This window comes from Anser anser (assembly GCF_964211835.1).
Source record: "Anser anser genome assembly, chromosome: 7".
NCBI classification, from domain to species: Eukaryota; Metazoa; Chordata; class Aves; order Anseriformes; family Anatidae; genus Anser; species Anser anser.
Genome location: NC_139727.1, coordinates 40719592 through 40745137, shown reverse-complemented (window position 1 = coordinate 40745137; position 25546 = coordinate 40719592). Strand labels below are relative to the sequence as shown.

At 50.2% G+C, this 25546-nt stretch overlaps 1 protein-coding gene across 4 annotated transcripts in view; it reads left to right on the top strand.

The window, feature by feature from the left end:
* The window catches only part of TCERG1L (transcription elongation regulator 1 like), an 84408-nt gene that overhangs the window by 30960 nt on the left and 27902 nt on the right, over window positions 1-25546 (top strand). For 3 of the 4 annotated variants that reach the window (XM_083843262.1, XM_083843260.1, XM_083843259.1), the window contains 2 exons: window positions 16280-16405; window positions 25451-25545. In XM_083843262.1, the coding sequence (XP_083699388.1) occupies window positions 16280-16405; window positions 25451-25545 (221 nt within the window). The remainder of the gene's footprint in view (window positions 1-16279; window positions 16406-25450; window position 25546) is intronic. The other variant, XM_083843261.1, reaches the window with a different exon arrangement.

The window sequence follows — 25546 nt, the reverse complement described above, 5'->3', positions numbered from 1 at the left end:
GTACGTGTTCAGCTCCCACTCCAGCAGTGCGCCTGCCCCTGGGGTGGCAGTACGGACACGGACCAAGATGCCCGGCCGTGGCAGATGCAGCTCCCACCGCGCAGCAGAAGGTGGGCAAGGGGCCGGGGCAGGAGGCTGCGGGGTTTCGCGTCCCGCTGCAGGTCGAGGCGTGCGATGGCTGCGGTTCCCGGCCGTCAGCGGAGGGCCGGGGCAGAGCCCTAGTGCTTGCGTAGGAGTTACAAGTAGGGAGTGGGGATTTTGGAGCTTGGGAAAAAGGGGGAATTTCTGAGAAAGACCCCAGGCCTTGCTGTGCAGTGGGCTGGCTGTGACTGGGCGGCCTCCTGCTGCTGGCTCACCTGCAGAAGATGCTCAAGGGCAGCAGCGGGGCAGAGCCAAGCCGCGGGAGGAGGGCAGAGGGAAGTGGCCTCGTGAGAGGAGGGCGTGTGAGGAGCAGCATCCTGCAGAGCTCCGGCAGAAGGGCCAAAACTCATCCCTCTGCCTGCCTACCAACAAGGGTGGGGTGTGGGAAGGCCCTCCTCTGACCCAAAGATGCACGAATGTGTCTTTGGGATTTTAAAGAAATGTTTTGGTCTCTGTTTAATTGAAGTTTGGGGCAAGGTCAGCTGCTGCCGTAGCAATCCTGCAGCCATTCGTGGTGCCTTCTGCCCAGGCTTTGCCATCTCGGCTTCTAAGCAGGTTTCTCCAGCTGGTGTACGTGCTGGCATTTTCCTCAGAGCATGGCACGGTCAGGTTTTGTATTCCTTCAATTTGTGCCTTACGAAGTTATATCCTCACGTTATGTTCTCGAGAGCGGCTTTTCTGCCAGGCTGCCCTGCAGCCATCTGCCCGCCTGATGGCTCCTGCCACGTGGGCCCGGCCTGCTGAGAACAGGGCGGCTGTCCTGGGGTCGTGGCTCCTGCCTGTCAAACTAGTTGAGAGAAGGAGGAACAAAATACGTGTCAGTTTTCTCTTTGATATTGGTCTTTACCCAGCTTCTGTTGTCTGCTCGGAGCTGATGGACTGTAGAAACCTGGCTGGAAGGGAGTTGCTCCAGCTCGGTGTGTGTGCCTGTGCAAATGAGTGTAAAGTTGCTTAAGTGGTGTCGTTGTAAGTGCAAGTGGTGTGGGCTCCCTGCAGGGCTTGGGGTGATAGGGGATCCAAAGTGGAGAGCAGCAGTCGCTTGCTAAACGTCTCATCACCAACGTAAAACCGCTGATTTTCCTCTCCTTTCCCTCAAATTAATATCTTTGCATGTGTGTAATGTGTGTTTGGTATCAGTACAGATCATTTCGAAGGAAAAAATTTCTCAGATAAACTTCAGTGGAAGAAAAGTAATTTAAAACAATGCCAGCCTAATGCACACAGAAATCTAATATTTGTAGCCATGCTGTCTTCGTGATTTGTATCTTGTAAATATCTGCTTGCATGAAATGAGATGAAATCCTATTTTCTCTTCTTCCCTAGAAATCAATTGTCCTGTTAAAATCACAGTGAATGAAAATTACACATTGTAGAGTAGCTTCGTGATTTGCAATCATGCGGTGCAGTCTGACCGGTTTTCATAGATGTAAAGACAGCCGGTGTGTCCCCTTCCTCTGAAGGCACAGGGGCAGTCGCCGAGCCACGGGGCTGCCTCTCGGCCGCACCGGCAGGAGCCGCGCGTCCCCCAGGCCTGGGCCAGGTGAGCAGGGGAGCAGCGCTCCCTTGTAGCACACGCCAGGGCCAAAATACGGCTTCAGAGGCAAACGCTGGGCTTCCTGCTGCTCAAGGGGCCGGCTCAGGGACTGTTGCAGAGTAACAGCTGGTACAAAACTGGCAGTGGGGAAGTGGCCGTTGGGAGTACGGGAAGAAATGCAGGGTGACGGCAACCTGTTGTTGCTGAGAAGCTTTGTGAAAGTGATGCTTTTGCCTTTCTGGAAGCTCTTGAGATAATTTAAAAGAGGAGTTTAAAGCAAGACAGTAATGAAGATGCGGGAGGAAAGTGTTATATGATCTTGACTGGGCTCTAAGTAAGTAATTGCCATATTATCGGGATTTGGCTCTGCTCCAAAATACATCTCATTTAATTATCTGAAACTGATAGTGACACACACAGCTTGCCAGTTTTTTGACACGATAATTTATTTTTGACTTTATCTTTAAGGGAACAAGTGATAATTGCACGCAAATGAAAACCATAAACTCAATTTTTTAATTTTTTTAAGTTTCTCTTCACACCTCATCATACTCTTTTTCCATTTTGTGCACATTTCTTTAAAGAAACCCAAACCAGTTCAGCCTAGATTTAAGCCGGTGTTTCTTTGACAATGAAAACATAGCTAGAAAATATATATAAAAAAATAAAAAACCTCCAAGGACTTTTCTTTCAGACGACCACAACAGCAGAACCGCCGAGCTGCTCCATCGGCTGTTGGGAAGGATTTAGCCCAGGGCCGTACCGCGCGGCCTGCCGCAGGTGAGCTGCCCGCTCGGTGGCGGAGGTGCGATTCTGGTGGCCTTGCTCAGGGGCAGTTTTATCCCAGAGAAATGTGGTTCTGGGGCCAGGCTCTGGGTACAAACAAAGAGGCTTCCTCCTGCGTGCTCGGGACACCTGGCAGAGCCTGGCACCGGCGCGCCTGCTGCGGGGCAGGGCCGCGTGGCACCAGCTGGCTCGGAGGCCAGGGGCAGGACGGCTCCTCCAGGCATCTTCACGAGGTTGTTGGTCCCGCTTCACGCAAGGGTTGAAAGGCAGGTTGGAAACCTCCTCCTTTAATGTCCAGGGTGGGGCTTCGAAAGCCTTGTGTAGGGCAGCGTGGAGGAGCTGAGGGTTCAGGCCGCTGTGCCCAAGTGCCCGTGCTGCTGGACCAGCGGCCACACGTCGGCTGGTCTCAGACCTGGGGAGGCTCTCCTGAGTTTGTAATTAGTCCGTAATTAAAGCTGGGTGCCAGGTGGTGAGCTGCTGTGGACAGGTGACATGACCCGGCTCCCAGAGACAGCGTTCCCCAGCCCAGCCTGTCGTGTGCTCGGCGGGCTCTTCCTGTGGCCTGTCACCGCCAGTCGTTAGCGAAATGGGCGGTGTGCTCTGCCCAGGTACTACGAAATGCGGCGCTGAGAGGGTGGCGAGAGCCGTCTTCTGTTGCCAGTCACTTGCTTTATCTCAGTTACAGCTTAATTTCAAAAAAATAATAAGGAAAAAAAGGCAGCGCAACCTGTGATTCATGTCTCAGGATTCCCTAAGTGCTTCAGAGCATCTGCGAATAATTCAGATTATCAAACAAAAAGGTTGTTTGTTCTTCTCTCAGCCCCAGAACGGCTCTTCTGATGATACGCTTTACAATCAGGCACTCGGATCTTCGATTGTTCCCAGTCAAACGAAGCAGTGATAAATAAGGCTGTGAGGCACTGCCTGACCAGGAGTGCCTCCATCCATCCCCACGGATGATGCTCTCTGCAGCGGTGACGTGGGGAGGCGAAGGCAGAGGAGACCCAGGTACTGGGCCCAAGGCGAACGTGATCTTTGTATCTGCGGGGATTTACCCTCCCTTCTCCCACCTCAAGATGAAACAAAACACGTCCCGAGTTCATTCTCCTCTCCATTTACTACTCCCTTAACTTGCTGCCTTTTTGCCCAATTCGAGTGATTAAAAAAAACAAGAAACTTTAAAGATTTTAAAAAGCAATTATTGCATTACTGGTTGAGAAGTCTTAGTTGTAAGAGAAACAGAGGTGGTGAATTTGAATTCCAGCTGCAGGAATGGCTTTGTTGTGGGGAAAGGTGTGCGTAATGCCACACGGGTACGGGACGGGCTGCCAAGGTCACCGCTCCAAAGCAGTGTCACGCACGAGCAGGGGGGGATGCCCGGCCTTGGCACGCTGCCTTGCGCTCAAGGTGGCTCTGAGGTGGGCAGAGCTGCCTGGCAAACGGGCGTGGGGTTGGCGATAGCAGTGCTGTTGAGGAATGCTGCAGCCGATGCCTGGGCCAAAGCGCAGCGTGGGCTGGCAGCGAGCAGCGGCCACCGGGGCAGAGGGGTCTGCTCTGCCTCCCGTGCTCAGCGCGTCCCTCCGCTCCACGTCGCTGTCTTCCGCTGATTCCCAGCCCGCTTCTGGGGTTGCCTCTGGCTCCTGCAGCTGAGGCAGGCACGCTGGGCTTCTGCTCGAGCGACGCGGCGTGCGTGGCTTTAGAAAGCGGAGTGTGGGTTCCTGGGATAGAAGCTGTCCCACAGACACAGCTTGGATACTTATTTAATAAATACGTTTTGTCATATTTCTCTTCTGGCATGTACAGTGAAGTGTGAAGGAGATCAAATTAGAAATTAATGGGTGGGAAACAAACCACTTGAATTATTCCCTCGTTTATATTTTCTCTTAGTCCTGCAAGGGCACGTATGATTTCTTTTCCCACCTTGCTATACATTTAAATCTGGGTTCAGAAGAGAAACAAATTATCTGTAAATATCTTCCCAGGTTTGTAATTTGTCAGAGTACTTTCTCCACAGTTTCACTTGGCGGCAGGTCCCAGCATTTCTGTCTCCGTAAGTCGTGGCAGCAGTTACGTTTCAGAGCTGCCCTCGGTAGTGTTTTCTGAGCTGCTGATGGGCAGAATGTGAACATTTCGCGTGCTCTTGTAGGAGGTGAGGAGTTTAACTCAGGGTGGAATTGTCCCTGAGAGGCGGGTGCCCGGGAGCTGGGCTCCGAGGGGCTGCCACCCAGCTGGGCAGCGGCTGCAGAGCTCTGCTCGGAGCGCAGAGGAGCCGCGTTTGGGTTTAAATAGTTTTGGAACAGTTCTGGGATGTTCTCAGATCTAGGAGGGAAGCTCAGGAATCCCGTAAACCCTCACCAAATCTTCACAAATTTCATCTGGAAACAATGCCCAGGCTCAAATTATTCAAAAACTAATAGAAAGACCTGCTCTGCTCCCAGCAGAGCCAGCTGAAACAGCTTCTGAAATTGTCACCTAGCATTGTCTTTTTTTTTTTTTTCCAGTATGATCAGGGCAGATTTATACAGTTCTGTTTTTAAACAAATGATGGCTCATTAGCAGATGTTTGCTGAGCATAATGGCCTTCAGAGGAAGGGAGTACTTAAATCGAAGTCTGTCACGGTTCTTTTCAGGGAACACAGTAGAGTTGGTTTCAATACACATATTTAATAAGTGGCTAGTTTTACCCTGAACACATCAGATCCAATCCAGCACTATATATATTGCTCTTACTTACACCATCTGTTTGATCGCTTCTTATTTCACTTGGTTGGTTGTTTAATAAAAGTGTTCTCCTGTGCTCCAGCTGCAGAGCAGAAAATCTGTTTCTCCGGTGATCCTGGTTGTTATGGCTCTAATTCCCATTTGTATGCTTTGGCTGGAGGACCTGAAAACTTTGCTTATCCTCTGTTCAGGATTGCCTTTGGAATAACAACAGAAACTAGCTGCCAGCCTCCGGAAGGTAAATCTGTGCTCTGCTGTGTGGCTTGCAGGTGTGCTGTGCAGCCAAACACGGTGTAAACTCAGTGAAAGGCCGATGGAAGTCAATCTGTTTGCACTTGATTTTTGTTTCTAATTACCACTTGCATCTCAAGAGGCTTCTCTCCTTCCGATCTTCACCTCAGCACCCAACACAGCGCTTAGTGCACTGAGCAGCTGCATTCCCAGGGCTGTGGGAAGTTACCGTTGTGTCCCACACCTGCAGCTATTTCACTGTGGACAAAACGATACCGGTTTGGGGCACGTGGGACGTGTAGGAAGGAGCTGGTTGTCTTTATACTGGCCTACTGAGATCAGATGTGAGTAGCAGTAGCCCCCCCTCTGTGGGGAGCCTTCTCCTGGTGCTGGTTGCGGGACTCGGGAGCGAGGACGCAGGTGGGAACTGCGCTCCCCAGACCCCCAGTTTAGAAGTGCTCGGTGCTGCTCTGTGCTCGGGTCGAGGTCTGGGGCTGGTGCGATGCCACCCGAGAGCTGCTGGCGGGCAGAGGGGGCTGGATGCGTGCCTTGGCTGCGGAGCTGCGGGTGGGTTTGCTGCGTTGGGGCTGTCACTACATTAGCATTTGGACTTTGTATTCAGGTCCCCAAAAGCATCTCTCCTTACTTCCAGTGCTTGTTTGAGGTGAAAAATTGAAGCTGGTTGAGAATCTTCTGGCTTTGGGTAGCAGCAATTTACATGATTTACAGGAGCTTCTTTAAGCTTCTAAAAATACTCATGCTTTTTCAGAATGTGTATATTATCAGGATAAGCCGCTCTCGCACATCTGTAACCAAATAATTGCAGTTTCCAACAGATGTATTGCTGGAGGAGCGGTGGCATCGTTTCAGGACAGCAAAGACGTGGCACCAAGCCGACGTGAAGCTGGGTCTGCTGCCGTCCCTCCCCAGGGGGCTTCTGGAGGGGCACATCTCACAGCCCGCCCGAGGAGAGCCTGCAGTAAAGCCAGCAGCCCGGAGCGCTGTCTGCCTTCACGCGTGGCTTCTAAGGCACAGCCCGCTGGGGAGTTCATGGCAATTAAATATTCAAGTTCCCAAATCTGGCCGTAGATCACAGCTGGATGGGTTGTGCCGTGATGGCACTGCTACCAGAGCAGAGTTGTTGAACCTTCGTGCTCCTGGAGACCCGCCTAGCATCCGCTGGAGAATATTTGTAGATGAAGGATACCTTCATGCCATAAACCTGGGAAGATGCCAGGAGTGGAAACCCTGAGTTGTGCCCTTGAAATAGGGAACAGGGAGTTTTTCAGCACTTCTAAGACTCCCTGGCTTTGGGAGAGGACATCAGTCAGCAACAGAATGATCTCAAATTATTTCGGTTTTGGTGTCTGGTGAAACATGTTTTCGTACCTCTCAGCAGTTGGAACTGGCCCACGTTCTGCGTTCTGCGGGTAGCCAGACCTAAGCAGCACTGAAAACAAAGGGAGCCAGTGAGAGAGGAGGTGCCAAGTTTGTTTTCTTGGGATCCCTGATTTCTTTTTAATGAACTATAATATCATGCATAATTCTGAGCATCTGTTTTGCATATTTTTAAAATGTATTTTTAAGAAAAAAAGCTGTAGCCGTTGCCCGTACTTCCCAGATGATGTAGATCTGGTGCAATGTTCCTTTAAAAATTCCTTTAAAATTTCATGATGAAAAATGTTTCTTGCCCACACAGCTATTGTTTGTGTGGCTGGCAGAAAGCAGCACAACAATCCAGTACGCCTGTGTTATCACGGGTTGGTTTGGACCAAGAAGGATCTCGTTTCTTTTTTTAAATCATTTTTTGTGCACTTTTTTTCTTGGCACCTTCGAAGGTGCCCACTGCTTTGTTTGTTTTCTGTTGTCGATTCGTTTCCTCAGACAAATGCTTGAGAAGCAATGACTTCAGCCTGAGCAGAGCAGCTGCTGCACATTTGGACGAGCAAAGGAAGCCAAGACGTTTCCACAGGCGTTGCAAGTTGATTGATAGATCTCAGAAAAACAATTTTCCAGTTCTTCCAGATGCTGGAAACAGACCTGCTGAGAACGTCCAGAAGCTGAGGTCACCCCGGGGCCGGGTTTGGGGCTGCCCGACAGCTCGGGGCAGGCTGTGGAGTGCCAACTGGTCGCTGGGGAGGAGACGCTTGTAAGGGCTCACTGCTGGCAGGCCCCTGCGAGAAGCCGACGAGGGCTTTTCTTACTGCTGGCAGTCCGCTGTGAGAAGCTGATGAGGGCTGCCTGGCGGCAGCTCCGACCTGGACAGCCCAGAAAGCAAAACCCGTGGACACCCGAGGGGCGTTCGTGCCCGCAGTCCTCGGGGCGCAGCGTCACCGGCCCGGGCAGACGGTGCCGTGAGGGGCTTTCTCCACTGGGGAGCTGGGATGGGGAATGAAGTCCTGTCTTCGGGTCCCGAGAGGGGCGAAGGCTTGTGAGGAGGCGGGAGTCAGCGTGCAGGAGGCTCTGAGAGCTGCAGAGGCTCTCCAGGCACGAACCGGGCATCTCCAGGGTAGGGGTGTTCCCAGTCAGAACAAGTGGATCATTCTTTTCTCTACTTCAACCGTACTTGGAGAGCTGAATATCTTTTCCAAGCACTTTTTTGGTCGTTGTAGCCATTTCCTCCACAGGAAAATGGCCCGTGTCAGTATCGCGTGGTTGTTCCATGCCTGTCCCTGTGCTCGCACCGCTCCTGCGGCTGAGCTGCGGCGTTTGCCCGGGACAGCAGGAGGGGGCACAGCCATCGGGTCCGTCATCCCCGGAATCGTCTCACTACACGGAAGGCTATGAATAATGTAGAAGAAAATGCTTTCCAACAATCTTTTTTTTTTTTTAAAGTAGAATTCACTTGTGTGCCTGGCATTCAGAGACGTGACAGAGGTGTAACAGAGGATCCTTGTCCCGGCGAGTAAATGCTCCCCAAACGCCGCTCCTTCCTGTCGGGAGCCGGCTGCCACCCGCGGGGATCTCGCTGGGTGCTGCCGGAGCTTGCAGGGCTCTGGGACTGAATCTGGGCAGCGTGCTCATGGCCAGAGCGAAGCAGCCAGCAATTCCTCAGCAGCGAGGGATGTTAAAGGAGGGCTTTCCGAAGGAGATAACCCAGTGACAGCCGGAGGAGATCACGTGCGATTGATTGCCTAGACAGCCGGGTCTGCTGGCCAGTAAGCGTGGAAGGAGATGGACAATTAGCTCCTTAAGTAATTCTCTGACCGAATGAGGGCTGGTTTCCTACAGCTTTATGCCTCCTGGTATTTAAATAAGTGCAAATTTCAACCTAAGCTTTTTTGACCTTTGGAGCACTTCCCAGTAGATGCTGTGGCAGTGGAGAAGAGACGTGCTTCTGCCGTGGCCTTTCAGTCCAAGCGCTGACAGCATCTTCCACATCCTCCCTGCCAGTTTTTCCTGAATAAGAAGGAATTAAATCAGCCTTTGGAATACCGACCTTCCTTTTCAGAACTGTACAAAGCCTGCTAGCAGTTTCAAATGTATCTGGGGAGGACCACAGCTTGGTCAAATATCCCCCCCAATAGGAGGCACGAGGAAAAAGCTAAGGCTTTTTCTGTATTCCCTCTTCATGGCCACGGGTACACGTTTTCTGCTGAAAAGCAGATGATGGGGCACAGTTTTACACTCCGTGCTCAGAAAGGTCCTTGTCATGCTGACCGCCTTTCTACCACTGCTCCTGTTTCTCTGTTAGCCGTGAACCAGCGAAGGTTTGGCTTCGCTTTGGCCTCCAGCTCCGGCACGGTCACTGGAACAAGCAGAAGGTGCTCGCAGGCTGGCGGAGAGGGGCCGCGCTGCACGGGCTGCGTCACGCGGGGAGGCAGGAACAGGCGGGCGAGTCCCGCACCATTTCGCCCAGCAGGGCAGGAACAAAGTCTGGCTGTGGCTTCTGTGGGGTCCGAGGAAAATCTCGGTAAACTCCTGATGTAAATGGCATCGATACACGGCCTGTCCTTCTCAAAACAAATCCTGCTGGCATCTCGTTGTTAAATGTGCTTCAGATTCCCAAGGAGAAGTCAAAGGGCCACTGGTACGGATGCGGGAGTGCTCTGACATCCTGCGCAGGTACGTGCCATAATTCGTCGTTACCTGGGGTACCTGCTTTCACGGTAGATACCAGGCAGAATTACTAAGAGTGGTTGCCATTTTTTTGCCAGCTTTTGTTATTTTGGGGGCACCCACGTGCCTTCCTGTGAAGCATCGCAGCGCACTGCCGTTTGCTGGGGATCTTCTCCAGTCACCTAGTGCCGGAGGTGGGGGCACGGAGGGGACAGGACAGGGGTGACAGATGTCTGCTGCCAAACCCAGGTGGGACTCGCTGCCTTCCTGCTTTTTAGGTCTGGGGGGAGCGGAGAAGGTGTCTGGCGGCCGTGTCGCGCCCAGCCGGAGCAGGGTGCTCAGCACCACGACCAACCGTGTAGATCCTGCTTGCAGCCGGGCGGCCCCCGTGCCAGTGAGCTGGGGAAGTGCCCTGCCGGCGTTCACCCAGCTCCTTCACACGCTGTTGAGAGTGGCCTCTGCTCAAAAACCACACCTTGCAGTCTGAAGTAGTGGGGGAAAAGGTACTCGAATTCATAAAGTGCTGAATATTTTTAATGAACGCTTCTGTGCCTTTTAAAGAGCGAGTAAGAAAAGAGAACTCGGTAAAGGTGGCTTCGAGACAGCCTCGGGTTTAGCTAACAGAAAGTGGCCCTGAGGGAAGTCGTGGCGTGACCTTGAGGAGAAAGGCACAGAAGCAGAGCTTTGGGGCTGAACATAGCTGAAGGAGTCTGAATGGTTCGTAAAAATTGATTTTTGTTATGGTTCAACCCCTCCTTTGTTCAAGGAAACAGGCTTCGCCCGCCCCTTGCAGATAAGCAGCATTACCCCGAATTACTGAGCCGTGATGGATGTCGGTGCTAAAGGAGGCAGGTCCCTGGGCCCTGCTCTTCGCTCACTTCTGGGCTTGTAACGAGATAACAGCAATCATAAAAACAGATCGGTGTTGCCTAGTCCGCCTGCGTTACCGGCTGTTAGATATAGCGATGGAAATCACCCATTTCCTCGTTCTCTTTTCAGCGTTAAACTGCGTGTTCGCATTTCGGGAGCGTTGACAAAACAGTGCCCTGTCGCCACCAAGGTCCCGGCCATCCCGAGGGCGAGCTGGGCCGGCCGGAGCCCCGCGGGCAGTGCCTGCGCTGGCCGTGCCGCTGCTCCTGGGGGCATTTCGAGAGGGAAGGCAGGGCTGTGCTCTGCTCCCCCTGGCCAGCCGACCCGCGGGCTCTCTTCTCCCTGCGCCCTCCCTCGCCGGTAGCAGGGCTGCGTGTGGCAGTGCGGGGTGTCGCTTCTGGTGTGTCCTGCTTTATATGCTTTTGCGAGATCTTTGAACTTCCCCCCTCTTTTGCTTTCTAAATTCCAGTAGCAATCCCAGCGGAGACGTTAGAGAGAGAGCAGAAATGACTTCAGTGTGAAGTGGTGCCGATGATCTTTGCAAGCACGCGGAGGTTCCCCTGCAGCATCGCGCGCTGGGTTTCCATTCCGCCCGCTAGCTGCACGCTGCCGAGCCACCCGCGGCGGCGGCGGGGTATTGCAGACATCCCTCACACCCGACAAGGGCTGCGGATGGTGCCCTGCGTCCAACACCTCGCAGGCTCAGTACCAGCTATTCCTGAATGAGCATGTATGTTCATACTGAAAAAAAACAAACAAAAAAGCCCCCGGACCTGCGTCCTGGTTTGGCTGCACTCCTGCTTGCTCAAGGCCAGAGTTCTGTAAATGTAAAAACATCTGTGTAGCTTTAAGGTTGGTTTTATTTTAACGGGTGCAAGACACATTCGTGGACAAAAAGATCCCATTACGGAGTATTCAGTTCTTTGAGCCGTAGTTATTTGAAGGTCTGGAAGTGTCCTACTGAAACATTATGCTGTTTCTCTGCTCTATCCGTACGCTTTTCCCCTGTGTATTACTACATCCTAGCTGTGTCGTTGTGCTCCTCCCTCAACATCTGCAATTAGCTGTGGCCGGGAGCAGGGCGCCGGCCCAGAAGGACGATAGCCTGGATGCCGTGTGTCCATCTCAGGCTTGGTGTTCGTATGGATACGACACGTCTGCCACATCTGGGAAATCAGACCCCGTTTCAAAGCCGGGATCTTTGCGCAGTCAGTGGGAGCTCTCCGTTTGCAGCACTTGTTATTCTTATGGTATGTGCACAAGTCCCTGGCTTGTTACGTGATGTTTTCTCTTAATTTCATGTTGTATCCCATCAGATTGTTAAGAGGTGCTGCATCGCTTGCTGTGCGCAGATTTTCATTTGAGAAATCCACAGAACCCAGGAGACTCTGGAGTAACTTCCTGACCCATGGGAAACGAGGGAGTTTGGATTTGCTCAGGGCCAGGATTTCTCCTTCGGTGTCTCTCTGGATTTTACAGCACTGTGCTCGTCTGCTCCGTGAGGCTGTGAACATTCAGGTTTATTGTCAATAACAAATAAGGAATCGATGGCAAGTTTAAAAGTGATGCTCTCTGCTCCCGAAGGACTTGCTTTCTGTACGTACTTACTGCAGAGAGAAACAGCAGCCAAGTCTGCCGCTGCGAGGAAAGCTCTTCCAGCGTTTTAGGTTCAATACTGGCGTTTTATTTTGTATTTACAGGTTGTGTCCTGGTTTGGGCTGTTCTTGTTTTGGTTGGTTGGGTTTTGTTTGTTTTTTTCCAAAAGAGGAAAATTTCCAAATGGTATCAAAAGGGCAAAGCCTGTGAGACATCAGCATTGCTCTGCGGGTCCCTCTGGAAGTTTTAAGGTAAAGCCTTTCCTGAGCAGAGCCAGACCGCTGAATATTTAATACCCTTTGTTAATAGATTCCCTCATTACATTTCAATTTGGATGTAAAAAAAGAACCATCGCAGCTCATATTTGACTTAGAAATAAGCATATCTGGGAGTACCTGCTGGGCTTATTATTGACTGTGGGATTTTCAGCGTTGCATCAGTGACTTGAAAGTCAACAAAATTATACCGTTAATGGGTTTTCTGCTCTTCAGCCGTGGGTACAGTTTTGAAAATCATATTCTGGGGCTTTATACCACTGACATATTTTGCCGTCTTAAAAAAAACACAAGGGTGATCCTATCTGTACGCAGCAGAGTATAATGAATATGCATACAGACGGCAAGAATCCGTTTCTGACAAAGCAGAGGAATCAAAACAGCCGTGTTCCAAGAGCAAAACAAGGTGCTAGAATAAATTAGAATACTATAGGAAAGGAGGCAAAATTCCAATCCTCCCACGCCTGAGAGCAGTTACACGGGCAGGAAAGCTCCGTCGCCGAGCAAACCTTGTTCTTGCCAGCTGCGCTCAGCCGGCGGCGCTGCCTTCGTGGCGCCCAGCGAGGCAAATCCCTCGTGCCGTGCCGTGCCGTGCCGTGCCGTGCCTCGCGGGCAGAGAAGAGGTGAGCGGCTCCCCGGGGGCTCAGCGGGCCCCGGGGCCGTGCCCAGTGGGCTGTGGCTGTCTGGCTTTGTCCTCCTCTGGCCCTGCAACGTCATTGTCACGGTTACACGGAGACGTAGGCTTCTTATATCTCTAAATGACAGTAGAATGCATCTGCGCTGAAATAATCTTAAAAATGGACAGATGTTCTCAAAATCGTAGAGTCGTTGTAGGATCATTAAGGTTGGAAAAGACCTCCAAGGTCATCTGGTCCAAAATGCACCACTCACTAGTCGGTGCTCCTGCTGGGCTTGGCAGCATTCAGAGACTTGATAGAAAAGATCTCTTTTTCACTCCTCCCTCTCAGAAGGGCTTTGTAGTAACATTTCCCTTAAACTTAATCACAGAGTTTGGGGGTGTGTGTGGGTGGGTGCTAGGTTCTTTATGGTTCGTGTTTCGGTGTTATTGCAGCCCAGGTTATATTGAGTTCATACTGAAGGCTTGTATTGCATTATGACGTTCAACTAAATCCACAGAGTTTATTTGTATTCTAAATTCATCTATTGCAAAGACTGCCTTTTCTTTATGAGCACGAAGAACTAGAAAGCATAAATATTTATTCCTTAAATGTTATGATTGCCTTAAATCATTCCAGCTTATTTGGTGAGCGTAAGATAAAATTAAACTAAGCCGTTGAACTTGATCTGCAGTATGAAAAAATATACATGTATATATATGCTTGAGTCAAATATGGATGGGAGCTTTGAGCTAATTGCTTCTATCATGTTGGAAGATGCGCTGATAATTTTATTTTTGCTCGATGTGATAATAAATCACCATAAAGAGGCAGTTCAAATTGTGTAACGCAAAATCACGTTTCAACATGCAACATATGTTTTGATGGGGGGAAAAAAAAAGAGCCGAGCTCATCTACAGCGATACGCGGGAGATAATTAAGCACGTTACGAAGTTACTCCAATTTTATGTGTACATAATCGTGTTTGTGGCCTGACACTGACTGGCGTGCCTGAAGCCACGCTTACCTCTGCCGGGTGTCCCTGCAAGCCTCAGAACTGGTGGGAACCTTCCTGCGCCTGAGCCTGCCCCCTCTGTACCTCCTCCAGGCCGGGCCAGCGACGTGCCAGGTCCCTGTGCGTGTGCCCTGCAGCGTGTGTGGGGCTGTGTGGGGCCGGCGTGCGCTGCTCTCCCCTGCCGCCTGCAGCACCCGCCGCGATGTGAGCCTCCAAATCATAAATACAAATCTTACATACGGCAGGTTGTAATGAGCAAGATGCTCATATGCACAGAGCTCACCAAAACCAGGAGAGGCTGGACCATGAAACGCCATTTAGGTCTGCCTCCAGTGATTCTGGAAGTGGTAGGATCGAAGTGTCCTCTTGTGGTCCTTGCGTTAATTTGGACGGCAAAAGCACGCCAAATAACCCTTGCTCCGTAAAGCGCCACTGGTGGAATCAGTCGTGTAGTGCTGTACATCTAAGCTGCGCCTGGGGGTTCGAGCTCAAGGAACGGTCTCCGAGGACGCGGAAGGCAGAATCTCAGTCTGTTGGCGTGCGCGTCCCGTCGGGCACCCTCATCGCATGGGGGGGTCTCCCACTGCGTGGATTGCTCCATACAATTAGAGGCACCTTAGGGCTGAATGCTGGAATGAGAACTGATGGTTTCTGTGCGTTTCCGGAGAGCTCATCAACGTTAATGGGTTTGCCAGGGGCTATGGCAGAAGAGCATGAAGAAAGAAACCATCGCTGCCCGAGGTCCGAATGTCAGCTCCAGGTGGAGAGTGGTTTGCTGTCTCGTTAGAGATGGCCGAGTTAAAGTAGTGTAGGTAGCACAACAAACATCCCACCGTCCTGTTCCTCTCCTGTAAGTACTTGATTTGTCATTCTTCCTTCAAAGTAAGTGTGGAGTAAATTTATTATAGCACAGGATAGTTTGTTTCTCACACTAGCGGTCATGTCTTGCGGGAATTTCTCCTATATGGATTTAATGGCTAAAGATAAAGAGAAATAACAGAATGCTTCCTTTTCTTCCTTTCCCCCAGCTGCTTGCAGTTAACCTCGCCAGGCTCTCCTGGGTAGCCCGTGTTGCCCTGCAGTCTGTCCTGCAGGACAATGCAGTGGTGGATTGCTTGCTTCCATAGCAATGGTGGACTGCTTGCTTCCAGCAGGCAAGACGTACAGCTGGGTGAAAGCAGCTGTTTGAACATGGTTTGCACCAACGGGAAACCCTGTAAAATAGCAGTTGTAGCAGAGCTTCCCCAGCGTTCAGCAAAGACCCCTTTACGCTACCGCAAGGGCTGGGTGAAGGCAGCGTGGGTGGCAGGTCCGTGGGCAGCAGCGTGCTGTGTCTGCCATCTGCGTGTCAAAGCCAGGAGGAGTTGTCCCTCTGCACTGGCACTAGACGAGGTGACGCCCACGACCGTAGTTCTGAGAAAGAAAAAGGACATCAAAGTAACCATTGTGATAATATAACGTACTAAGGCGTTTTAGTCGTGCTCGAGGAAGCGATCAGTGTTCCCCGTGTTACTGAGAGCTGTGCTTAATAAGCTGCTTTGACACCTGGGAACCGAGAAACAAATCAGTGGAAACGTTTACAGTGGACACCGAGTTGAACACGACGCGTTCTGCAGCTTGAGACGTGCTTGGGAAATCAGATTTTATTCTCACTCCATCTCAAGCTAGGGATGTGTCCCGACTGCCAGCTCAGTCTTGAAATGGCAGCCTGTAAACAGGGTGTGGAGACTACGGATGGAAGTGAGATGATGTGACCTCCTTCAGTTCCTGAAAAAATGTGTGGTGTCCAAACATACGGTTAACAGGAGAACAGTGCTTGAGGTTTGACCTCAAATTTGGCAAGAGCCACAAATTCTCAAGGGCTAACTATCCTAGTTTAATTACCATGATTTTAGCAGCAGATCTGGATCACTACGTTATCATGAATAACGCGCGTGGGCAATGCAGTGGTTTTCTGTTTTGTGAATTGTCTGTGAGCAGGCTGTGATTCACGTGGATGAAGCTGCTGTTGTAAGTTATTGGCAAAATATTTCCCATGAGTAGAGTGGGACACAAATGGTTTGTGATGAGTAATGAGTAGAAATCGGAGGTGTGTTATTTAGTCTTAAATAAGAAAACTGATCTTGCTGTACGTCTGTTCTGAACACACTAACGTGTTCTTGGAAATTCTTGTTTTGAGGAATGCATTCATATTAATTTAAAATATCCACCTGTACTTATTTGCCAAAAATCAATGGGCCTCATGTTCAGACAGCACCAGTAATTCAAATAAACTCAGCCCCTATTGTTTTAACCATCCAAGTGAGTGCAGAGAGAAATGTTTCACAGGAGGTTGAACAAGCATTATGTGAAATACGGCTGAAAGAAGAGATTTTTCTGAAGGCATTTTTGTCTACTGGAAAGAAAAAATGATTTCATTATGGTTTGAATGCAGGTTCTGCCTCCAGAGTGGATGCTCATGTGAGTCCTTTGATGCCAGCGCAAGTCGCCAGGGTAACTGCTGTGTCTGCACCAGCTGTGACGTTCATGACAACCAACTTGATGGATCAGGCGTTAACAGGTGTGTTTATGTTTCTGTGGACTGATTATATTACCGGAGCATATGTTGTGGATCTGGGTACTTCCAACCAAACTATGTTTTCCATACTGCACAGTAATGGGGGACCCTTAAAAAATCAGCTCAAATTTTATGGCATTTGCTTTAGCTAATTACAAGTATTTTCAGAGTGTTTCAGATCCCGTTTGCTCGGTCTGGCAACTGGCAGTAGCTTTGCATTTGGTGACACAAAAGGCAAGTTTGTGAAATGTCCTTGGGCTTTTCATTTCCCATGCCAATGGTATTCACAAGCATTGCAGCGATAACATGGTTATCTTTTGGGTAGTTGCTCCATGAAGCCTCATTGGCTGCAGTCTCAGAGGATGCTTTGTGCTGTGCTGTGTGATAAAACTGTTTTATTCATATTCATGTAAATGTGTGTGTTGTTGTGAAAGGGAGACAGAGCTTTCTCCCAAAAGCTGGAAGAAGTCTCGTGGCTTTGTTCAAATTCACATGTACACCTTACAGATCATGGCCAAAACGAGATCAGATTTTGATAACAAAATTGAGAACATCTTTCCTACTAACAAGAAGTCCTTACAATCCCGTCGTTGTTGTGAAGACAGGAGCTCTGGTAGTGGAGGTGAAATATTACGTTTGGAGTGAAGATGTGCAGTCCTCTGCCCGCCGGGGGTGGCCGCAGCCCTCCGTGCCTGGGCGTCTCTCGGGGTGGTGAGCACGCTGCCAGCTGTGTTTCGTGGCAAATGCTGGGCTTTGTCAAGAATTACTAGATATCGTTTCTGGTGTAATTCTTCTCGTCCTTCACACCTAGGCAACGTTAACAAGTTGTGGAGGGGTTGAAAAGCCGCGTGTTAGAAGTGACTGTACTTGTCACTGCGTGCAGGGTTTTGTATAAAAGCCATCGCTCGTCCCGCTAAGCCCTTTGCCTTGTGGGTGCATCACGCTCACGGGCTCTATCCACAGCTAAGATAAAAGTTTCAGGGTCACCTGTGCTAGGCAAATCCCGAACTGGAGCTGTAGGCTCTCTTTGAAGCAGGTCTGTCCGCCGGTATACCTGTCTCACCTTAGACCTTCTAATTGAGTTTATTTTACTGAGCATTCCACTTCTGGTTGGGAATTTTTGAAAATTGTATGACAGATATAAGACTGAAAGAAAGTTCATACACCTTTCCTGTGAAATGCTTTTTAAAGTTTAGCTTTTGCTAAGCACCTACTTCTTTTACCCTCAGTGCAGTTACTCCGTTTAAGACCCGTGTGTTCCTCTGCAGGTCACTGTGGGTGCTATTGACTTGCTTTCTTGGCAGGAGCAAGAGAGACGGAGGAAATGCTAAAACTGGTTGAAGAATGCATGGGCAGAAAGACAAAGTTCTGTGTAAGGGTCCTGCTGCTCTGCAGTTTGTTGCTTGTGGAAAACTGCAGTCATCGTTTGCAATGTATTTCGTGTCAAAGGAATTTCATAATCGTCTTGTTGTCAGACAGGCGAACACAAACCCTCCCGATTCCACCCATTGTGCTGAACGAGGATTAAACTGTATAAAGCCTTCGATGTCTAGATGGCTTCTGATGACTAGGCCAGTGTGACATTTGGTCAATAGGTTGTGTAAATCAAAGGGCCATGGTGTTGAAAGGTCGTTGTTTTGGAAGAGCAATCGTTACGTTTCTACATGTATACAAGTAATGTAAATAAGATGAACACTATTTTTGTTTCTGGCTTTACCTTGAGAATAGAAAACACATTCATCTTCCTCCGTTTGTCATCTTTGATTTGCTGCTGACGGCATTTAAAAGAAAAATGGCAATTTCACTCAAGTTTAGTATGGATTTTTCTTTAATGTTTTTCGGGAGATCACACTTTTCTATAGGTTTCTACAAGCTATCATTATTTCCATTGGAAGGGCAATCAAAGAAAGAATCATAATTAGGGGCAAATAACAGTAATAAAGGCGTTTTCACACATCAGTCTCAAAGTGCTACAGAAAAGGAAGCGTGCGCTTCAGAAAGCTGTTACGAAACAGCGAGAATTGGACAAACCCCTGGGAGCTGGCCGGGGAGACGGGGTCTGGCCGCTGGTGGGGAGGGGGCACGTGTGGGTAGGGGCAGCAGCCTGCCGGGCTGGAAGGTCACCCTGCCTGCGCATCTTCACGTCTCTCCAGGAGTATACAGCACCGGCAGCACGCCGTGGTTTGAACCTGGAAAGTGAGGACAGCATGCTGATAGTCAGCGCTCCAAGGGGGCAGTGAGACCACCTCCACTTGTTCACGTCGGGCTGCTTTGCTCCTGGTGGGTGTGTAAATGCCCTAAGGTGGGTGTGTAAGCCCCAGTGCTGCCAAGGGGCAGCAGTGCCCGGCCATGGTGTGGGGAGGATGGGGACAGGGACAGGGACAGGCCAGGGGGTTCACAGCAGTTCTGCAGGCGAGGGGAGCGTGAATGGGGTTGGTGGGCTCAGGAGGTACCAAGCCTTGCCTGAAGTAGTACTGCATTTTAGGTCGTTGCTGCGCAGATTTGAAGCTATGAAGCTTTAAAAAAGTGTGAATTCAATTTCTCTGTCTCAGGAGCACTGAAAACTAGGGCTAGCAGTTTCCAGGAGAGGACGGGGGCAGACAAGTGGAGTGCCGGCTCTCCGAGCCGTGCATCCTCCAGCTGGGACGGGGAGCACTTTATCTCCGGGCTGCAGCCCCTACCCCATGTCTTGCTGCCGGTGCCGTGGTGCAGCAGTCAGCCAACACGTGTCTTTTACAGGGCATCGCAGCCAGGCTTTCGTTTTGCAGTACGGATAAGCCTTTCTTTGACTTTGTTTCTTAAGGGAAAGCTGTGTGTTCAGTGAGACCTGGCAGAGTTGTGTTCTGCTTATGATAGCATGCAAAAAACCTTCCTTCCTGAAGACAAAATTAATCTATATTTTTTGTATTTCTGGAGCACAAGTAGTAAACTTTGCAGTGGTCCTGGCTTCTAGTAAGCATTTATTTTTGTGTTGGAAGTTGGAAATATCCAACGACGAGTACAAATGATTTTTTTCCCCCTTACAGTGAAGGGAAAAACACCTCGTACACGATGCTCCTTACAAGAGGAGTGGAGCTGTTCGCTGCCACCCGCACAGAGCTCCGCATAACCTCACAGATCTTCAGCGCTCAGACCATCGAGTGCTTCAGATCAGGGCCAAGATCTTGAACTCGATTTAAGTTTAATAGGAATTGCACGTAAAGAGCAGAGGAAGGAGCGGCGCCAGGAACTGGCAGAGATGTTTGGCTGACTGCAACTTGCCCGGACAGCCTTGCAGGGGTGCAAAGAGCTGGGAGAGGGGCTGAGAAATAGCACAGGGGCTGCAGCCGAGAGAAGAAGGTAAACCCAGGCAGAATACGACTGCAGACAAGCATAAATTCAGTGGTTCTGGGTTAGGTAAGGGCTGCCTGGACACGACAGCTGCTGCGGGACGGGGGGTGCTGTGCGCCCTGCGCCCTGTCTGGGGAAATACCTGTCGGAGAGTGTTGGCTGCTCGTCTTCAACCTCCGCACCAGGCACAGAGCCCGTGCTGTGGTACAGCAGGCAAAGAATTTATCCTCGTCTTGCTACCGTTTTTGTTACAAGCCTTCAGGAAAATAAGGGAGTGAGTGGGAAGAGGTTGCTGTGGAGGGAAAAAGCTGCTCAAGCAGAGGTGTTCTAAGGTGGGAAGCACAGCGTTTGGCAAATAACAGAGAAAAGGGGCAAAGCAGAATATAGGCACCGATTAAGGGGTGAAATAAGCTGTGCAGAAAGGAGCAGGAACAGATGATGCCAGGAGGTGCCCGCTGCTCTGAGCGGTGCTGGTGGGTGGAAGCTGGACCCAGACGTGCGGGAGCAGGGCACGGACTGGGTGACGGAGCCACAATGAAACCAGCCCGTGTCTGGGCAGCGAGCAACAGGGGAGGAATTGGGCATCCGCCCCATGTGGGTTTTAGGCTAGTCTCAAAAAACGAAAGGAAAAAAAAGCAGTGGGGAGAGACAGGACTGACATACAGCAATATTGGTGGGACAGCGAAAAGCAGAGTGCTTAGATGTGTGCACTTGAAATAAATCCATTTCTCTGCAACATTTAGTGTCAAATTTTATACCTACATTTGAAAGTAATAGACGTCTGGCCTCTAAAAACCTTCGCAAAACAGTTTTAATCTCTCTTGTCCAAAGCTTCTCATGGAGTAAATCAGTCCTCTTCCTCATCCTCTCTAATTCTGCATTTAACAACATGTTTATAATCATACGCTTACATCCTCTGTAATATATGTAAGATAATTTTGCTACTTCACCTCTGCTTTTCATACTGTGAATTATTCATGTCTCTCTACCTGCTGTGGAGGCTCAGAGAAATCTCTTTAATCAGGTATCCTTAGCCTCCAGCCTCCAGCGCATCCTTCAGCAGTGCTGCAGCGGCTGCGGGAGCGCACTGCTGGTAATTATGCTGCTAAGTTTAGGGGCAAAAAATGCTGTGTGATTATGCTGGAGTTACGTCATGGTGCCTCAATTGTCTGCCTGCAGTATGTTTTATGCACTTAAGTGAAAGAGGGGAAGAAAAAAGGTTTGATTAATGAGAAAAGAGTAAACCTGAGGAGAGACGTGCGCCAGTGGCCAACAGAGGTCAATGACGTACCTTGCCCACTGTTCTTGCTGGCATGTGCCGAGAAGAAGAGATCTGTAATGATCTAACAAGTCCTAGAAGAAGTCTTCAGGGATCCGGGAAGCCCTGCCCGTGGTCTGTTTCATGTTCTCCTGCACAAGCGGAGTGGTCGGTCAGTCCGACCTGGCCTCCCTGTGCCTCGCCTCTGGCCTCACCCATTCCAGCTCTGCTGCGTCTTTTGTCTCACGCTCGGGTTCCCTCGTTCACACAGCCCCACCGGAACCCAGGGAGCTCAGCCAGTTCAGGATTTTTAAGCTGGATGGAGGAAACACAGGCTTGAAACTTCGGTGTCTTGGGAAAATCCATCTCAGTGATCACTGTGGATATAAAAATAATCGACCCCTGACCTGCCCAGCGACTTTCAGCAGTTTAGCCCAATTCTTTCGTTTTTTTATTTCCATTTTATTTCATATGTACTGGCTGTCCAGCATTCTGTGGAAGCCTGTGTCACGTGTGAATGCTTAGTGAGCTGTGCGCTGCAGAAGCTCACGTAGGTGTGCTGCGCTGGCGATACGCTATTTCTAGCAGAAGATGCAGCACCCAAGTCCCTCTGTGAGGCTTCAAATCCCTGCTCAGATGATGTGAGAGCTTTTCAAAGGAGAAAAACTGAGAAGTTGCTTCGGGCGTTGCCAGCACATAGAGTCTCCAAGTGGAACTGCCTAAGGTTCAAACAGGAGTGAGCGCAGCTGTGTGCGAGTCTCCAGGCTTGGTCAGCGCGGCTGCCTTTGTGCGTCGTACTTCAAGACAACCTTCAGCTGCTGCAGAGCAGGGTAAGAGCAGCGGTGGCAACAGCAGTTGTGCTGTACATCGTACCTCCCTTTGCGTCAAACCAGAACTACCTGAGCTGTGGGAGTGTTGGAGGTTCTCTCTCCTGTTTCACTCTTCAGTGTCAGGAGTGCAAAACTTCCCCTGAATTTCACACGTGCAACAGTTTGTTTAAATCTACCAGTTGACATTAATCTATTTTTATTAATGCATGTAATGATCAGTTAAAAAATGATGCCAGTGAGGTAAACGTGTTCCTCATGCATGCATATGGATGAATGGGAGTTCTTGGCTACTTCTTAATCAGCATGGTGATGAAGACTACCAAAGAATCAAAGTAGATTTTTTTTTTTCTTCTTCTAGGATTAGAGAAATAGGTAAGAAGAGAAAGAAGTAGAGCTGGAAGTGGAGTTGGTATGGTTGCCCTACTAAAACAAAAATAAACCTAAGGTCTGTTAAGCATTGTGCAAGTGTGTTACTCCATGTTCAGCTGCTCCTTCTTTGCGTGACAGAATCAGGGGTTTGCCTTGTCTGAGCAGCAGTTTGTGTATGACTGTTTCACCAGGAGGTAATTAGCCTTCCAGAGCTCGCTCTTCTGGGATTACATCTTGGCAAGAGCAGAAGAATCATGAGCTGGATGCGCTGAGGCACAGCACCGTTCAGCAGTGCTACCTTCCAGCGTGCGGGGAGCCCGGAGCCTGCAAACCGCCTCCGAACCGGGGCTGTTCCACCTCCTTCCACGCCGCTGCACAGTCACTGACTTGTAAAGGAGCTACGAAGGGAGATGTCTCAAGGTTCCTTTCGTCCTCCACAAGCACGTTTCCAGAAGGCATGCTAATGCTATTTTGATTTAAAACCTTTGTTGGAGACGTGGATGTCTGTAAGTGACACGTGCTCTGCTTTCACACCGGGGCGTGCTGAGAGCTGTGCTCCCAGCGCCAAGTGGCAGCAGAAACCAAGAACATCCCTGGGGTAGCAGCAGTGCCAGAATCAGAGATGGAAAACCATGGGGCAAGGTAGTGAAGAACCTTTGTGAAGGTGAAGAAACTGCACGTCTTTCCTCTGCCATGTTCTAGAGTGTGAGAATGTATTAGCAGAGTGAAATTTCAGCCAGGCGCTGTAATTGTGCCTCCAAACTTCACAACGTGGTGAATGAGAGAAACATCCTTGGTTCTCAAGTGTCCTTTTTGCTATGTTTTTTTCCTCACACAGCTCTTCTGCAGAGAGTTTCATCATGGCTTATGCCACCACTTACTGATGTGAACAAGAATGCATTACCTTTGTAGGTTGTTTTTTTTTTTTTTTAAACGTAGTAATTTACATCAGATTGAGGAATGAAATGTGCCTTCATATTTGTCAGCAGGACCCTGGTTTTAATCTTGGCTGAAGATGAGCGCCCTGGGGTCAGTTTCTTCCTACTTGTGCTGGTGTCCCTGGTATGAAAATACCAAGCCGTATGTGTGGCATCGCTGTGCTCGGCATCACTGAGAAATTCCCTGCAGGATCCAGAGAGGTCCTCTGCTGTCTCCAGCCTTTGCGGCTCTCTGGCTGTCTGCTCTGAGCCTTTTGGAAGTTCAGGAGGAGAAAGCATGGGTGTGACCACCTGCAGGCAAAATGAAGTTGGATGTAATTTGACTGCGTTCAAAGCTGAACTTCTCCAGTAATGCTGTGATTCCCTGCTAGCAGATGTCCAATGAAGAGAGAGAGATTTAGAGATCCTTTTGATATATATTAGCTGCTCCCTTCTCCTTGCTCCTTTAATGTGGAAATTAATTGATATGATTTGTAAATCTTCTTCTTCATTACCCATAAAAATTGAGTAAGTTGTCCTCTGAGAAAAATGACTTACACTTAAATTTTTATTATTTTGATATATTCAGTGGAGAAAGAGAATCAAACACTTTGTGGGCTCCAGCCTTTTCCTTGATGTAGTTCCTGTTGCAGGTATGTCTATTCTGCTAAGTAATTTTCAAATTATTCAAATGCTATTTCACACGTGAATCGACTCCGTAATACGCACTCCTGGAGCAGCAGCACTTGCCAATAGTTCCTTCAAGCTCCTCTACCCACGTTTTAGTCCATCTTGCAGACAAAAAGTGCTCTGCAGCTGCTGGGGACGAGCAGAGTCCGTCGCGGCGCTCAGCGCGGGCCGTGCTGCCCTGTCTGCAGCGCGGCGTGCTCTGAGCCCTCGAGCAGTGTGTTCAGGGTGCAGGCAGGTGTGCAGTGCTGCACTGGGGTGCTGGTGGCATACCCGACACAGGCACGGTTGGCAGGGAGACGTAGTAGCAGTTTCGGAGGGGCTCGAGCCTCCTCGGGTAATTCTGCTGCGGTGCTGGAACTCGTCAGGGATGTACGCACAGTGGTGCTGGGTGTTGGGGTATTGCTGTTGGGGTTTTTATCTTGAGTGAATCAAAACATTGTCACCATTTGTTGTTTAATGTTACCTAAAATGTTGTAGGATTTAAGGCAGAAATCTAAATATTAGGGTGTGGGGCCCCAGTCACGGTTCTGGGGGTGTTTATCCTCGGAGCGATGCGCAGGGCCGCACGACATGGCCACCTGCATCCCCGGCCGTGCGTGCTGCCCGCTGGAGCCGCTACTGTCACTGCTCGGTTTCACCTTTGTGGAAAAAGCCACTTTTTTCTGATTGTTTGGCCTGTCTGATACCTGCTGCCTTTCTGCCTTCCCTTGCTGTTCATTGCGGCCGGTTATCGAGACACAGACTCTCTGTAGCCCGTGGAAACACCCCGAGTGTTTAGCACTTCGCTTGGAGCCAACTGCTGTGTAAAAGGGGTGGGGGGTGGGAGCTTGTTCTTACAACGGCTTCCAATTAAAAAGCAATTAAAAGCTCAGCCGTGGCTGCTGCAGAAGGCAAGGCAGAGCACAGCCGCGGCCTGCAGGCCCTGCCTGGGCCCAGCACCCTGCTGCCGCCGGAGGGCCGGGGCTGGCGGGCAGAGGGGCATGGGCGATGCCCTGGGGATGTGGTGTCCCCATTTCCCTGCCGAGGGACGTGGTGTCCCCATTTCTCTGCCCGCTGCCTCCTCTCCTCCTCCCACACCGCTTCATTTCCCTTCTCTTGAGCACGGCCGAGCTTTTTTTGTGCAACTTGACCACACAAACGCTCCCCTCAGGCAGCATCGGCAGCGCAAGTGCGGTTAGTGTATAGGAAGTGCAACTGGTCTGGTAAAGAGTCTAATTATGAGCCTTGTTTAAGGAACCCTTCGAGCCTCTTGGATTTATTACTTCGCCGCTGTTCGCTCACCTCACGCGCTGCCTTTGCTGCCATCAGTCTCCTCGCTCCATCTGGCAATGAGGTGATAATTCAGCAAACTAAGGGGAAAATCCATTTCCAAAGCTTCTGAAGAATGCTGCTAGGGCCTTGAAGGCAGCCGCTCGGTGCCATCCGACACATTCATGTTCCTAGAAAAAAAAAATAAAAAGCTCAGTGCAGTCAGAGCCTCTCTCAAAAGTATACGGATGAGTCCTGGTAAAATGAGCTGTGATATTTAGGAAGGTGAGGAAGGCCAGCGCCTGCTGGCAGAGAGCAGCCCTGGCACCGTGCGGGGGGCGCAGCCCCGTGTGTGGCCGGCAGTGTGTGGGCTGCACCTAACTGAAATAACGCTTTCTTCTCACAGATAAAGGGAAGGAATCCAGCCGGCCCTCCTGCCCACCCACCTTGATTTTGCACGCCGACAGGAAAAGCGCGCCCGTGGAGAGGGATGGCGATAAGG